The sequence below is a fragment of the Physella acuta genome, unplaced genomic scaffold (genome assembly GCF_028476545.2).
Source record: "Physella acuta isolate Inbredline_101_S28 unplaced genomic scaffold, ASM2847654v3 ptg001066l, whole genome shotgun sequence".
Lineage (NCBI taxonomy): Eukaryota > Metazoa > Mollusca > Gastropoda > Physidae > Physella > Physella acuta.
Genome location: NW_026732583.1, coordinates 286,841 through 303,260, shown reverse-complemented (window position 1 = coordinate 303,260; position 16,420 = coordinate 286,841). Strand labels below are relative to the sequence as shown.

General features: G+C 42.3%; 1 protein-coding gene across 1 annotated transcript; it reads right to left on the bottom strand.

Annotated features, from left to right (window-relative positions):
* Positions 1 to 702: 702 nt before the first annotated feature.
* Positions 703 to 16,416, bottom strand: LOC131955424 (uncharacterized). Its single transcript, XM_059319532.1, has 18 exons — positions 16,288 to 16,416; positions 14,962 to 15,110; positions 13,866 to 14,012; positions 13,174 to 13,331; positions 12,548 to 12,782; positions 12,091 to 12,196; positions 11,030 to 11,126; positions 10,755 to 10,850; positions 10,349 to 10,399; positions 8,779 to 8,869; positions 8,367 to 8,429; positions 4,175 to 4,354; positions 3,610 to 3,751; positions 3,253 to 3,361; positions 2,817 to 2,889; positions 2,302 to 2,448; positions 1,814 to 1,965; positions 703 to 969 (listed from the first exon to the last, which is right to left on the bottom strand). The coding sequence occupies exons 1-18, from the start codon at positions 16,349 to 16,351 to the stop codon at positions 714 to 716; spliced, it is 2,316 nt and encodes a 771-aa protein (XP_059175515.1). The 5' UTR covers positions 16,352 to 16,416; the 3' UTR covers positions 703 to 713.
* Positions 16,417 to 16,420: the final 4 nt, after the last annotated feature.

The window sequence follows — 16,420 nt, the reverse complement described above, 5'->3', positions numbered from 1 at the left end:
AGCCCCTAAATAATTCACAATAGCTGGGGATCACGTGATGTTAGAGGGAAATCAAGCAGTGGACCCTGTGGTCACTGACTGGTGGGTCCATGGTTCACGCACGGCTTAAGCCGGGACTTCAGCTGGTGTTTGCATCCTCACAGCTTCAATGGCTCACGTGACTTACAGGCTTACGTGCAGCCACAGGTGAGTACACGTTTTTCTAGCATTGATTATGATTGGTCGCTTTACACCTGCCCATGTACGATACACTTGAACTCTTGCCATTTCTGTATTGCTATCTCGCAAGTGTCAACTTCCCTTTTCGTCTTGTCGGCACCAAGCCTACACACAAATGGTGGCGTATAAAACGCGGGCCTAAACTATATTTACTATGCATGCCCTGCTTGTGTGTATTGTAGTCAAGATGGTAGGGTTTTAAAATAAATTGTACATTGGCCAAACCAAAAGTTATAAATAAGAAAAAGAAACTGGAAACTGATATTGGAACGTAAAACATCTTTTATTGTTTTAAAAATATACACATATGAACAGTATGGAGGTATGGATTAAAAAGAGATTATGAATATGGTAAGGGTTGGTTGAAGGTATATTGTTGGAAGACAAATTTGTATTAGGATACCAGTGAAAGGGGTGTGGGTGTGTTGGGGCGAGTGGGTGCGGGTTGGAGGGGGGCGGGTGTGTGCGGGTGTGTGCGGGTGGGTGTGGGTGGGCTAAAAAAACTTCAGTGTGCACGAGCTCTTAGCAATGCTGATGATAGTGACGTCAGCAGGCCTTGAACTTTGGCTGTTGTCACACACGACCGTCCGGACGGGATCGTTGTCAGTGACGTAATTAAACGTGACCGTCTCGCGAGCGTTGACCGTCAGCTCCACAGTGACGTCATCATCAGACACGGCCACGGCACGGAACCTCTTGGACGACATAGGCACCCACTTGTCCAGCTCGCCTAGCAGGATGACTTTGGTGCTGGAATAAACATTTGTTTCTCTCAGGACTAGGTCGGCACGTAGGTCGTCATTTGTTCATCAACAATACACTTGACTCAACATTTTGTGTTAAACGAATTAGATAACTTAAAGAACAACAGTAGCTTTAACAGATGACTTAAAGACACAAATCACTATAGGAAACATATGACTTAAAACAAAGATTGAGTTGAGTTTAAGTCACGTATGACTGAAATGACTTAGAGAAAGGTGACTGACTGTGAATGACTGAAATGACTTAGAGAAAGATGACAGACTGTGAATGACTGAAATTGACTGAAATGACTTACAGAAAGGTGACTGACTGTGAATGACTGAAATGACTAAGAGAAAGGTGACTGACTGTGAATGACTGAAATGACTTAGAGAAAGATGACTGACTGTGAATGACTTAGAGAAAGGTGAATGACTGAAATGACTTAGAGAAAGGTGAATGACTGAAATGACTTAGAGAAAGGTGACTGACAGAATGAATGAAATGACGTAGAGAGAGATGACTGACTGTGAATGACTGAAATGACTTAGAGAAAGGTGACTGTGAATGACTGAAATGACTTACAGAAAGGTGACTGTGAATGACTTAAATGACTTAGAGAAAGGTGACTGTGAATGACTGAAATGACTTAGAGAAAGGTGACTGTGAATGACTGAAATGACTTAGAGAAAGGTGACTGTGAATGACTGAAATGACTTAGAGAAAGGTGACTGTGAATGACTGAAATGACTTAGAGAAAGGTGACTGACTGTGAATGACTGAAATGACTTAGAGAAAGGTGACTGACTGTGAATGACTGAAATGACTTAGAGAAAGAAAGATGACATACTGTGAGCCCAGCTGTAGGACTGGCGAGGTGTAGAAGAGACAGAACAGCCGGGCTGTACACTGCTGTCCTAGCTGTAGCGGGCTGCTCTCAGAGAACGGCTGTAGCTGGCTGACAGCTGCGGTCCCAGAATACACCACGCTGTTGGGCGGGATCTGGGGGTGGAGAGTGGGGGAAATTTCAAGTAATTTGAAGTAATCATGTGAAGTAAGACTTTTTTTTATTTTTTTTTTAACTTTGACGGTTTGTGACGGGGTAGGGTCAAATAAAACAAAACAAAACAACATTATGTAGTCTATAGTAGCGTGGTTTTAGTGCAATGTCAGCATCATTAGCGCCCATCATTTAGTTGTAGGGTCAGTCATATGAGGCTAGGTCACTTCTTTGGACAGTCACGTGAGCTTTGGTCACTAATTACAGTCACGTGATGTTTGGTCACTAATTACAGTCACGTGAGGTTTGGTCACTAATTACAGTCACGTGAAGATTACCAGTCCAGGCGTCCACCCACTGGATGGGGTCAAGGAGTACACATTCTGTAAGTCGGCTGCCATGACGATGCCGAAGATGAGGCTGGACACGTTGCTGTGGGTGGTGTAGACCTCGCCCAATGGCCCGGGGTAGGACAGGAAAGCTCGCTAGAAACATTCACATTTTGGTTCAAGCACAAAGCTAACATGTGTAATACAGTTACGTTATAGAGGAAACCATCTTGTGTGTGCTTTATAGAAGACTACACGATCAAATACTTGTTTTACAATCTCATTTCAAAGGCTTCGGCTAAAATACATGAGATTTTAATTTTTAAATTATATTTTGAAAGCGTCATATTAATTAACAACTTGTATTTAGATCTGATGCTGTTAAAAAAGAATGTAAACAAAGCCGACTGTTGATGTTAGCACTTCGTGTTGCGGCCGTGCGGACTGCTCTGTTCTAGCGACCTACCTTTTTGATTTGGTCGTCGTGTTACTGCCGGTCGGACTGAGCTGTCCCAGTTACCTACCTTTTTAATTTGGTCGTTGATGGCCGTGGCTGGTTTGTTTGGCTGTAAAATCTGGCCAGTCGAGTCACAGCATCTGTTAGACGAGAATATAAAGCACGTACAATTTTTGTTTCGCTATTTTCTTCAAAACTTCGGTACTGAAATAAAAATATCTTTATATTTCAATAAAAAAATACAATAAAAACAAACAAACGTTTATACTCCCAAAGTTATGAGCAGTTTTTTTTTCAGGCATCTCTTCGGTCGCTCCTTCCTCCCATCGGAAGAAAGCATGTGTCCCCCCCCCCCCCGATCAAAATAAAATTCATATACAAAATATAAACTTCAACCAGTTTCCGTTCCCCGGAAATTTAAATCCGCACAACGACATTTTCAAGTGCCCCCCCCCCCCCCCGAGAAATAATGTATGAAAGAAACACTGGCTGTGTGTACCTACCTCATCAGCAGGGTGAGGTTGATGTAGCCTATCCCGTCCCCGGGTCCCACAGGGCCCGTGCTGAGGGTGGCGAGCAGGCTGTTGAGTTCTGTCAGGGGTTCCGTGTCAGCTGCCGGACGGGAACGGTTTGGTGGAAATATTAATTGGATTAAAACTTAATTGAAATCGTTTGAATCTGGGGGTGGAGCAATCACAACCAGAGGTCAAGGGCGGAATATCGATATTTTTTCTTACCAAAAAACATTTTTGACAATTATAGAACAAAGTACCGGTCAAGCCTAAAGATGTTACTGACTACATGTTTACTGTCGCCCCCTCCTCACCTCCTAGTGACGCCACTATGTGATTCTTCCTTACCTCCATATGGACTTCCGGTCTGCTGTTCAGTGGTCCAGAACGTGTCCTTAAAAGGAGCGAGACCCACGGCGTCTGCTAGCATGGAGGAGATGCCGATGTTCCACTGTCTGCCCCCTGGGTGGTAGTCCTCGCTCACTCGGGCCTAGTGGGGGGGGGGGGGGGTAGGGTGTGGTTTACTGTACAGGTGGGGTGTATGGTGTGGGGTAGGGTTAACTTAACATGTAGGTGCTAATGCAGTGTATGGTTAAATCTCAAAAGCAATGCAATACAATTCCAGTAGGATTCTTTTGTTTTATGGATGTTTGACCACTAAGGATCTTGACCTTGACAGGTGGGTGTATAGTGTGGTTAACTTTACAAGTAGGTGTATAGTGTGGTTAACTGTACAGGTGGGGGTATAGTGTGGGGTAGGGTTAACTTAACATGTAGGTGCTAATGCAGTGCATGGTTAAATCTCAAAATCAATGCAATAGAATTTTCAAATTTCAGTAGGATTCTTCTGTTTTCTGGATGTTTGACCACTAAGGACCTTGACCACTAAGGATCTCACTGGCCTTGACCTTACCTGCGTGACGGCAGGGACCTCTAGCGACTGCAGGATGTGACGAGAGTAGGACATGCAGTACTGGATCTCAATGTCGGGATAGGCCGCGGCGCCGTTGCCCATGTCCGTCAACCACTTCCGGCCCAGGGTGAGGTCAGTCAAGAGAGCCTTGTTCTGGTCGTTCTCCCAGTTCATCCAGTCCTGGGGGCGGGGGGGGGGGGGGGGAGGTGAACTTGTTAGTTTAAGAAGCAGCTTCATGGAAATTGTGAAATAGGGCTGATGGTAAAAGCGCACAACGCGCACATACACAACACACACACACAAGTGCGCACATACACAAGCGCACAATTACACAAGCGCACACATACAAAACCGCGCACATACACATACAACTTACGCAATTGTCTCCACAAAACCTACCTGCTCTTATAAAATAAAATGTCCCCCCACAAAACCTACCTGCTCTTATAAAATAAAATGTCCCCCCACAAAACCTACCTGCTCGTATAAAATAAAATGTCCCCACAAAACCTACCTGCTCGTATAAAACTGTCCCCACAAAACCTACCTGCTCGTATAAAATAAATTGTCCCCACAAAACCTACCTGCTCGTATAAAACTGTCCCCACAAAACCTACCTGCTCGTATAAAATAAACTGTCCCCACAAAACCTACCTGCTCGTATAAAATAAACTGTCCCCACAAAACCTACCTGCTCGTATAAAATAGAATGTCCCCCCACAAAACCTACCTGCTCGTATATAATAGAATGTCCCCCCACAAAACCTACCTGCTCGTATAAAATAAATTGCCCCCACAAAACAACCTCCTCATATAAAATAAACTGTCCCCACAAAACCTACCTGCTCGTATAAAATAAATTGCCCCCACAAAACCTACCTGCTCGTATAAAATAAATTGTCCCCACAAAACCTACCTGCTCGTATAAAACTGTCCCCACAAAACCTACCTGCTCGTATAAAATAAATTGTCCCCACAAAACCTACCTCCTCGAATAAAATAAATTGCCCCCACAAAACCTACCTGCTCGTATAAAACTGTCCCCACAAAACCTACCTGCTCGTATAAAACTGTCCCCACAAAACCTACCTGCTCGTATAAAATAAATTGTCCCCACAAAACCTACCTGCTCGTATAAAATAAATTGCCCCCACAAAACCTACCTGCTCGTATAAAATAAATTGTCCCCACAAAACCTACCTGCTCGTATAAAACTGTACCCACAAAACCTACCTGCTCGTATAAAATAAATTGCCCTCACAAAACCTACCTGCTCGTATAAAATAAATTGTCCCCACAAAACCTACCTGCTCGTATAAAATAAACTGTCCCCACAAAACCTACCTGCTCGTATAAAATAAACTGTCCCCACAAAACCTACCTGCTCGTATAAAATAAATTGCCCTCACAAAACCTACCTGCTCGTATAAAATAAATTGTCCCCACAAAACCTACCTGCTCGTATAAAACTGTCCCCACAAAACCTACCTGCTCGTATAAAATAAACTGTCCCCACAAAACCTACCTGCTCGTATAAAACTGTCCTCACAAAACCTACCTGCTCGTATAAAATAAATTGTCCCCACAAAACCTACCTGCTCGTATAAAATAAACTGTCCCCACAAAACCTACCTGCTCGTATAAAATAAACTGTCCCCACAAAACCTACCTGCTCGTATAAAATAAATTGCCCTCACAAAACCTACCTGCTCGTATAAAATAAATTGTCCCCACAAAACCTACCTGCTCGTATAAAACTGTCCCCACAAAACCTACCTGCTCGTATAAAATAAACTGTCCCCACAAAACCTACCTGCTCGTATAAAACTGTCCCCACAAAACCTACCTGCTCGTATAAAACTGTCCCCACAAAACCTACCTGCTCGTATAAAATAAATTGTCCCCACAAAACCTACCTGCTCGTATAAAACTGTCCCCACAAAACCTACCTGCTCGTATAAAACTGTCCCCACAAAACCTACCTGCTCGTATAAAACTATCCCCACAAAACCTACCTGCTCGTATAAAACTATCCCCACAAAACCTACCTGCTCGTATAAAACTATCCCCACAAAACCTACCTGCTCGTATAAAACTGTCCCCACAAAACCTACCTGCTCGTATAAAACTATCCCCACAAAACCTACCTGCTCGTATAAAACTGTCCCCACAAAACCTACCTGCTCGTATAAAACTGTCCCCACAAAACCTACCTGCTCGTATAAAACTATCCCCACAAAACCTACCTGCTCGTATAAAACTATCCCCACAAAACCTACCTGCTCGTATAAAACTATCCCCACAAAACCTACCTGCTCGTATAAAACTGTCCCCACAAAACCTACCTGCTCGTATAAAACTATCCCCACAAAACCTACCTGCTCGTATAAAACTGTCCCCACAAAACCTACCTGCTCGTATAAAACTATCCCCACAAAACCTACCTGCTCGTATAAAACTGTCCCCACAAAACCTACCTGCTCGTATAAAACTGTCCCCACAAAACCTACCTGCTCGTATAAAACTGTCCCCACAAAACCTACCTGCTCGTATAAAACTGTCCCCACAAAACCCACCTGCTCGTATAAAACTGTCCCCACAAAACCCACCTGCTCGTATAAAACTGTCCCCACAAAACCCACCTGCTCGTATAAAACTGTCCCCACAAAACCTACCTGCTCGTATAAAATTGTCCCCACAAAACCTACCTGCTCGTATAAAATAAACTGTCCCCACAAAACCTACCTGCTCGTATAAAACTGTCCCCACAAAACCTACCTGCTCGTATAAAATAAACTGTCCCCACAAAACCTACCTGCTCGTATAAAACTGTCCCCACAAAACCTACCTGCTCGTATAAAATAAACTGTCCCCACAAAACCTACCTGCTCGTATAAAACTGTCCCCACAAAACCTACCTGCTCGTATAAAATAAACTGTCCCCACAAAACCTACCTGCTCGTATAAAACTGTCCCCACAAAACCTACCTGCTCGTATAAAATAAACTGTCCCCACAAAACCTACCTGCTCGTATAAAACTGTCCCCACAAAACCTACCTGCTCGTATAAAATAAACTGTCCCCACAAAACCTACCTGCTCGTATAAAACTGTCCCCACAAAACCTACCTGCTCGTATAAAATAAACTGTCCCCACAAAACCTACCTGCTCGTATAAAACTGTCCCCACAAAACCTACCTGCTCGTATAAAGTAAACTGTCCCCACAAAACCTACCTGCTCGTATAAAATAAACTGTCCCCACAAAACCTACCTGCTCGTATAAAACTGTCACCACAAAACCTACCTGCTCGTATAAAATAAACTGTCCCCACAAAACCTACCTGCTCGTATAAAATAAACTGTCCCCACAAAACCTACCTGCTCGTATAAAATAAACTGTCCCCACAAAACCTACCTGCTCGTATAAAACTGTCCCCACAAAACCTACCTGCTCGTATAAAATAAACTGTCCCCACAAAACCTACCTGCTCGTATAAAATAAACTGTCCCCACAAAACCTACCTGCTCGTATAAAATAAACTGTCCCCACAAAACCTACCTGCTCGTATAAAACTGTCCCCACAAAACCTACCTGCTCGTATAAAATAAACTGTCCCCACAAAACCTACCTGCTCGTATAAAACTGTCCCCACAAAACCTACCTGCTCGTATAAAATAAACTGTCCCCACAAAACCTACCTGCTCGTATAAAACTGTCCCCACAAAACCTACCTGCTCGTATAAAATAAACTGTCCCCACAAAACCTACCTGCTCGTATAAAATAAACTGTCCCCACAAAACCTACCTGCTCGTATAAAATAAACTGTCCCCACAAAACCTACCTGCTCGTATAAAATAAACTGTCCCCACAAAACCTACCTGCTCGTATAAAACTGTCCCCACAAAACCTACCTGCTCGTATAAAATAAACTGTCCCCACAAAACCTACCTGCTCGTATAAAACTGTCCCCACAAAACCTACCTGCTCGTATAAAAATGTCCCCCACAAAACCTACCTGCTCGTATAAAACTGCCCCCACAAAACCTACCTGCTCGTATAAAATAAACTGTCCCCACAAAACCTACCTGCTCGTATAAAAATGTCCCCCACAAAACCTACCTGCTCGTATAAAACTGCCCCCACAAAACCTACCTGCTCGTATAAAATAAACTGTCCCCACAAAACCTACCTGCTCGTATAAAATAAATTGCCCCCATTGTTTGGTCATGTTGAAGAGGTCAAGCCAAAATTGCTGCAGGTGTGAATTGGAAAATAAAACAACTTTCTTTAGACTTTCATTCTATAATAATTTAACTGTTAAATAAAAATGTAAAACAAAACAATTATTAAATGGTTTAAAATAACGTGTCTAAATGAAAAAAATAAAAATTAATAATAACAGTTTGTTCCGTTTCCGTGTTTTAAGTAAGAAATAACAGTGCGACAGAACTGTTTTTTTTAAACCATTCGATCTAGTATCAATAATTTTTCTAACTCTTTCCACTCCGTTCAACTAAAATTGAGCCCCCTTTCTGCCCCTACCATTAAAGATATTAAAAAGCCAACCAGATCAATTTAAAAATTAAGATGGCTGAACTCACTGCGTCATTGGGGACGGCTAACCCAAAATATGTATCAGACAGGAAGTTGTATTTCCCGCCATTATATTTGGCGTACGTTGTTTGGTTGTCCCTGTAAAAATGACGTGCTGTAAAAATGACGTATGATACCACGTGACCAACGTCCGACTGTTTAATGGCGAGTAGGATGTTGGATATAAACAATCAGGGGAGCTAATGCAAGGGGTATGTCATGTGCAGAGTTACCTGCCTGTAAACTTGCAACCTGAGTTTGATTTACGAATGGGAAACAACTGTGCAGAATTGATGCTACAAGTCTGCAGATATCTCATGTCAGGAGATACAGATACTTCAGTTTTATATGAGGGGATTGTTCGTTAAACCTCAGTCACTCTGGATTGTTTCTCATTCACACTGGGTAGCTTTTATATTAGGATATGGTCACTAGGTACTGGGTAGCTTCTATATTTGGATATGGTCACTAGGTACTGGGTAGTTTCTATATTTGGATATGGTCGCTAGGTACTGGGTAGTTTCTATATTTGGATATGGTCGCTAGGTACTGGGTAGTTTCTATACTTGGATATAGTCGCTAGCAGAGTTTCTTCCAGGCATCTCTCTTCGCCCCCCCCCCCCCCCCCCCGAAAAAGTTCTACCGCCCCCCCCCCCCCCCCGAACGAAATGAAATTTATATAATTTATATAGAAAATATATACTTTTAACAGTGTCCGCCCCCCCCCCCGAAGAAAGTCTACCGCCCCCCCCCCCCGAAAATTTCAAGTGCCCCCCCCCCGGAGAAAAAAGTCTGGAAGAAACACTGGTCGCTAGGTACTGGGTAGTTTCTATATTTGGATGTGGTCGCTAGGTACTGGGTAGCTTCTATATTTGGATATGGTCGCTAGGTACTGGGTAGCTTCTATATTTGGATATAGTCGCTAGGTACTGGGTAGCTTCTATATTTGGATATGGTCGCTAGGTACTGGGTAGTTTCTATATTTGGATATAGTCGCTAGGTACTGGGTAGCTTCTATATTTGGATATAGTCGCTAGGTACTGGGTAGCTTCTATATTTGGATATAGTCGCTAGGTACTGGGTAGCTTCTATATTTGGATATAGTCGCTAGGTACTGGGTAGTTTCTATACTTGGATATGGTTGCTAGGTACTGGGTAGTTTCTATACTTGGATATGGTTGCTAGGTACTGGGTAGTTTCTATAGAAACTCACTATACACACTCTGGTGGAGATTCTGCAGTCATGATAGCTACTCAAATAAGTAACCAATGATTGACCTACTGAACCAATGATTGACCTACTAAAACAATGCATGACCTACTAAACCAATGCATGACCTACTAAACCAATGCATGACCTACTAAACCAATGTATGACCTACTAAACCAATGCATGACCTACTAAACCAATGCATGACCTACTAAACAAATGCATGACCTACTAAACCAATGCATGACCTACTAAACCAATGCATGACCTACTAAACCAATGCATGACCTACTAAACCAATGCATGACCTACTTAACCAATGTATGGCCTACTAAACCAATGCATGACCTACCAAACAACGAACTCACCAGTAACGGTTGTGACATCCAAACGGCAACTTCGTCTGCTCATACAAGTATCTACAAATTGTGGAAAAAATGGTATAATCAAACGTAAATTTTAAACAATAGGTCAGTGACCTAAATTTCAAACAATAGGTCAGTGACCTAAATTTCAAACAATAGGTCAGTGAAGTGATTATATGAATGGTCCCTAGCATAGCGTTTTATCATATAACATTAGCGCTTATTCTAACAGACCCCCACCCCCATTTTAATTTTAGCAGTTTTTTGATTGTTGAAAATGTTGCATTTTAAAACTTTTTTAATGTAAATTGTAATACACTTGAGTGGACCGAATGATTTAACTTAAGATTTTTTTTTGCAATGGTGTTTAGGAACTTGTGTATACAAGCACAATTCAGAAACAACTCACCTAAAGCCGTCTGGGAAAATATCTGCTTCCGGTGTCCACGTGACTGTTCCACGCTTGTGACCTTTAGCGTACCACCATGAGTCATACTGCATGTACCTGAGGTTCAAGGTCAGTATTTTAAAGAGTTTACAGTAATTTAAAATGAACAGTAATAGCATCGACAAAAGGTTTTTTTTTTTACATTTTATGCCGAAGTTTTCTCTGGCATATTTTACGCATCTGTTGGCTTAAGTTACAGTTTGGCTAAACTTGAACAAAATTTAAAAACGATCTACTTGAATGGTATCTGCTTTTGGTTGATGTACTTGACGACATCCAGCATGGTCGTCTGGTAGTTCTGTCCATCTTCGGTGTGGTAGTAGTAGTAGGCACCTGGAGCACGAGATTTTACGGGATGTGAGATGTGGGGGTATGTAATACACGAGATTTTAGGAGATGTGTGAGGGGGGATATAATACACGAGATTATACGAGATGTGAGATGTGGGGGTATGTAATGCAAGAGATTTTACGAGAAATGGGAGTATGTAATACACGAGATTATACGAGAAATGGGGCATTGCATGATTGAGACTAAAGAATGAGATTATATAAAATTTGAGGCACTGGGATTTTGTTAAAAAAAAGTTTACGATATAAGAGGATTGCCCCCCCCCCCCCCACCTCCTCCCCGTAAAATGATGCCTTGGAGAAACTCTGATCCCCCCGCTCCAGGTAAAATGATGTTGAATCAAATCCCCCCCCCCCCCAAATGATGTTGAATCATTCCCCCCACCCCTAAAATGATGTTGAGTCAAATCCCCCCCCCCCCCCAAATGATGTTGAATCATTCCCCCCACCCCTAAAATGATGTTGAATCAAATCCCCCCCAAATGATGTTGAATCATTCCCCCCACCCCTAAAATGATGTTGAATCAAATCCCCCCCCCCCCCAATGACGTTGAATCATTCCCCCCACCCCTAAAATGATGTTGAATCAAATCCCCCCCCCCCCAAATGATGTTGAATCATTCCCCCCACCCCTAAAATGATGTTGAATCATTCCCCCCACCCCTAAAATGATGTTGAATCATTCCCCCCACCCCTAAAATGATGTTGAATCACCCCCCCCCCCTAAAATGATGTTGAATCATTCCCCCCACCCCTAAAATGATGTTGAATCATTCCCCCCACCCCTAAAATGATGTTGAATCATCCCCCCCCCCCAAAAAAATGATGTTGAATCATCTCCCCACCCAAAAAAAAAATGATGTTGAATCATCCCCCCCCCCCCAAAAAATGATGTTGAATCACCCCCCCTCCCCCGTAAAATGGTGTTGAATCATCCCCCCACCCACCGTTGTCAGTCCAGTAACCCATGTAGTTGACGGTCAAGGCCGTGTTGCGCCGTTCAGGACTTTTGTTGTAAAACATCCTCATAAATTCACCCCATTCTTGAATCACCTAAAACGAGACGAATTCAGAAACTTGGAAGACAATTGGCAGATCATGAAAATTTTAAAACGTCATTGTAATTCTAGATAACTTATGGCTACATTCCTTTTCCAGTGTCGTCTCACTCTACTTTCCCTGCCCTGTGATGGTCCAGATATGGATGCACAAAACAATAGCATATATAATATACTGAACAAAAAATATAAACAAATATCAACATGTACGCTCGTCATGTGTTGAAAAATTCAAAGGGAGACAATCGCATTTGATGCTTGTCTCCCTTAGATCAATAAATGTTTTATTTGTAACAGCCCTGGTTTTTTTGTGAATTGTTAACTCTCCTGTTTGTAAAAAAAATACCTGATTAATGCCCCTGTCGCTGTAATAAAGAATAAAATCCACGTCATATCCCTTCGGAACTGTGTCGATAAGTCCCATAATGCCGTACTGCAGTTCGCCGAGAAATAGCTCCAGACGGTTGGACGCCGCCATAAACTGACTCATAGGGGAGATAATCATGGCGTTACTCGAGTTGTCGAATAACACGAGTGGTCCCCCTGTAATACCAGTGTACATAAAAGTACTGTGTTGCCAACTGAAAGAGAGTAAGGTAAAAATTTATGATGAAATTTGTCTTTACGTAACAAGAACTGAAACTTAACAGACGGAAGTATTGTATGTCGTTTCTGTGACAGTGGGTGATTGATAAAACAAGCACATATGCCTATTATATAAATAATAATGGAAAATAAAATAGGCTACATACACACACACACATACACACACATATATATATGTATATATGTATATATATATATATATATATATATATATATATATATATATATATATATATATATATATATATATATATATATATATATATATATATATATATATATATATACATACACACGTATATGAGCCAGTCTGCGCAATATCGAGAGTTGAATGAGTGCCAGTCCTACGACTTGTCAATTCTCTACCTGCCCATGTTGATGCCGTTATACCCGGCCATGTCCCCACCAAAGCCCAGGTAACCCAGTTCTACATCCGACTCCTGTCTGGTGTTGAAGCTGGGGAACGAGCTGATGACGTATTCGGGGTCTTGGGCAGACGTCCCGATGCCGTCCGTCAGGTATTTCTGGAATCAGAAACGTTGGTTAGTTTTATGATGTAAAAGCTGGTTTTTGGGTTTATAGGCCTACACACGAGTATCGTCATTTCGATACTTTAAGCTTAGGTTTAGATTACTACTAGGATTCGGTTAAGGGTTTGTTTTAGTTAAAACAAAAGGACTACGTGGAAGCGTGGCCTATACCATTCAAGAAAACATTTTTATTTTGTTTAGTTGAAGTTTAGCCAAAAAGTCTCGAGTTCATTTCCCTATACTAGAGCCGTAGGAACTCCCCCAGTTTTCTCAACAGTGATGAGTCGATCTACATAACCACACTGCCCTTTCCCATGCCGAGGTCACAGAAACACGTGAACTCTACTCCATCTGATTTAGTGACAGCCAGGGTTAAGGATACGTTTAGGGTTGTTACGGGTTGTAGTGCTGTTAACATTGACTCCAGTCACACGGAATAAGATTAAACAGTTGTGACCAATTAAAATTGCCCACATCTGATTAAACCAGTCACGTGATTCACACGTGACTAGACAGCCCTGAACTGACCTGAGAAAACACGACCAGCGGTAGGTTGGGCAGGTTGTAGGTTTTGATGGACGCCATGACTGTCAGGGTCCCCGCCAGGTAGGTGTACTGGATAGCCTGCCACTGACCCACCTTGTCAGTCCCTGACGTGATGGTCGTGTTGGCCAGCTGGGGACACAACAATGGACATTTGGCGTAAGTAGATGGGTGGACATTTGGCTTAAGTAGATGGGTGGACATTTGGCTTCAGTAGATGGGTGGACATTTGGCTTCAGTAGATGGGTGGACATTTGGCGTAAGTAGATGGGTGGACATTTGGCTTCAGTAGATGGGTGGACATTTGGCTTCAGTAGATGGGTGGACATTTGGCGTAAATAGATGGGTGGACATTTGGCTTAAGTAGATGGGTGGACATTTGGCTTCAGTAGATGGGTGGACTGTGGACATTTGGCTTCAGTAGATGGGTGGACATTTGGTTTCAGTAGATGGGTGGACATTTGGCGTAAATAGATGGGTGGACATTTGGCTTAAGTAGATGGGTGGACATTTGGCTTAATTAAATGGGTGGACATTTGGTTTCAGTAGATGGGTGGACATTTGGTTTCAGTAGATGGGTGGACATTTGGCGTAAATAGATGGGTGGACATTTGGCTTAAGTAGATGGGTGGACATTTGGCTTAATTAAATGGGTGGACATTTGGTTTCAGTAGATGGGTGGACATTTGGTTTCAGTAGATGGGTGGACATTTGGCGTAAGTAGATGGGTGGACATTTGGCTTAAGTAGATGAGTGGACATTTGGCTTCAGTAGATGGGTGGACATTTGTCTTAAGTAGATGGGTGGACATTTGTCTTAAGTAGATGGGTGGACATCTGGCTTAATTAAATGGGTGGACATTTGGTTTAAGTATATGGCTGGACATTTGTCTTAAGTAGATGGGTGGACATTTGGTTTCAGTAGATGGGTGGACATTTGTCTTAACTAGATGGGTGGACATTTGGTTTCAGTAGATGGGTAGACATTAGCGATTTTTAAATTAGTTTAAGGGCATAAACATTAACGGCCATTACCGTATATCCTCCACCCCCCCCCCCCCAAACACTCGTCGCCATCTTACCTTTAGTGACGCATCAGCAGACGAGAATCGGCGGCCATTGTTGTAAAAATATGTTTGTCCGTTGGTCAACCAGACGGACCCATCTACCAGCAGACTATACGTGCCATTGGTTGAGTAGTCGACAGTCAGTCCAGAACTTTGTGAACATTCTGGAATCAGACGTGCTCTAATAATTTGTGACTGCGACCTTTAGGCGCGTTAATTGAACTTGGTTTGTGTTGTAGATTATATCAAACGAGCCGACCCGCAGCGTATCATACGCCGCTATTTAGTTGTTTTATTTTCTACTTTTCAGTAATTCATAATTTGTGAATTCGACAGTACCAATGCTGCCACTGAAAATATTTGCTTTAAAACACTACCCCCCCCCCCTTTCCCCTAACCCCGACTCTACACCCCCCCCCCCCCCCCCCCCGTGAAAGCAGCCTCCTCTTGGTTATTTCTTAGTTACCTCCTGTAAGTTTAAAATCGAACTAAATTATCTGCCCCTAATAGAAACCCGACTCTACGGCTCTACGATTTGTAAACATTTAGCTTTGTAAACATTTAGCGTGACCACAGCTCACGCCAGACAATGTGGAGGTGGGGTGGGGGTGGTAGTGATAGTGATAGAGAGAAAGAGAGGGGACTGCAAGGAGGCGTTTGCAGCTTGTTTTCTAACGGCTCCCAGAAGAGAATTATATATATAGATAACAGACTTTGAAATCAATGGACCAATCCTGCTAAATTATTGGATTGTCTTACAAAAAGATTTGTTTGGTCTACACAATCATCAGTTTCTCCTTCTAGGCCTGTATGATGTTTTCCTTTAAAGTGACTGTTTGTCCTTCACAATAATCTGTTTGTCCCATAAAGGTTCCCAAAGCAACATTAAAACATGCGCTTGTGTAGCTTCCAACAATGCGCTTGTGTAAATGCGGAATGTGTAAAAAGAAAACAAAAAACCCTGACATACTGACATAAAAAAACAACAAAAACAACAACAGATACTTGAAGGACATTTTAAAGGGTAAAACTTTGCTAGAAAAGATGGAAGTCACTGTTGCATGCAATACGTTCCTCTATGATGCGCGGTTGCGCGATAGCGCAATAATTTTCAACTGCCGCGCAGTCATTTTGTAAAATACATATATCATTGTTTAGGACTTTTAGAACACAGCACACACAAATACACATTGCACACGAACTTTTTCCCTTCGAGGGAACATCGATTACAATACGTACCCACCAAATATTAAAAAAATGTAACAAACTTTGCTAACCTAAGCTAAAGCGTTAATGAAACAATACTAGTGTTTCCCTTCTAAAATTAGATTGATTACTCACCGGAAAATACTATACAAAACAAAAAACAAGAAAATATTTGTAAAATCTTTTCCAGCTGGGCCATCCTGTGTATGTGTTGTAACACGCCAACCAACAAACTTTACGATAAAACAGACCGCCCTGTACCAAAGAT

Excerpts from the sequence above, each read along its gene's own strand:
- LOC131955424 (XM_059319532.1), bottom strand. The coding sequence starts at position 16,351 with ATGGCCCAGCTGGAAAAGATTTTACAAATATTTTCTTGTTTTTTGTTT. Across the intron at positions 15,111-16,287 it reads GTTTTGTATAGTATTTTCCG|AATGTTCACAAAGTTCTGGA; the intron begins GTGAGTAATCAA and ends GTCTGATTCCAG. Across the intron at positions 11,127-12,090 it reads GGGTTACTGGACTGACAACG|GTGCCTACTACTACTACCAC; the intron begins GTGGGTGGGGGG and ends CTCGTGCTCCAG.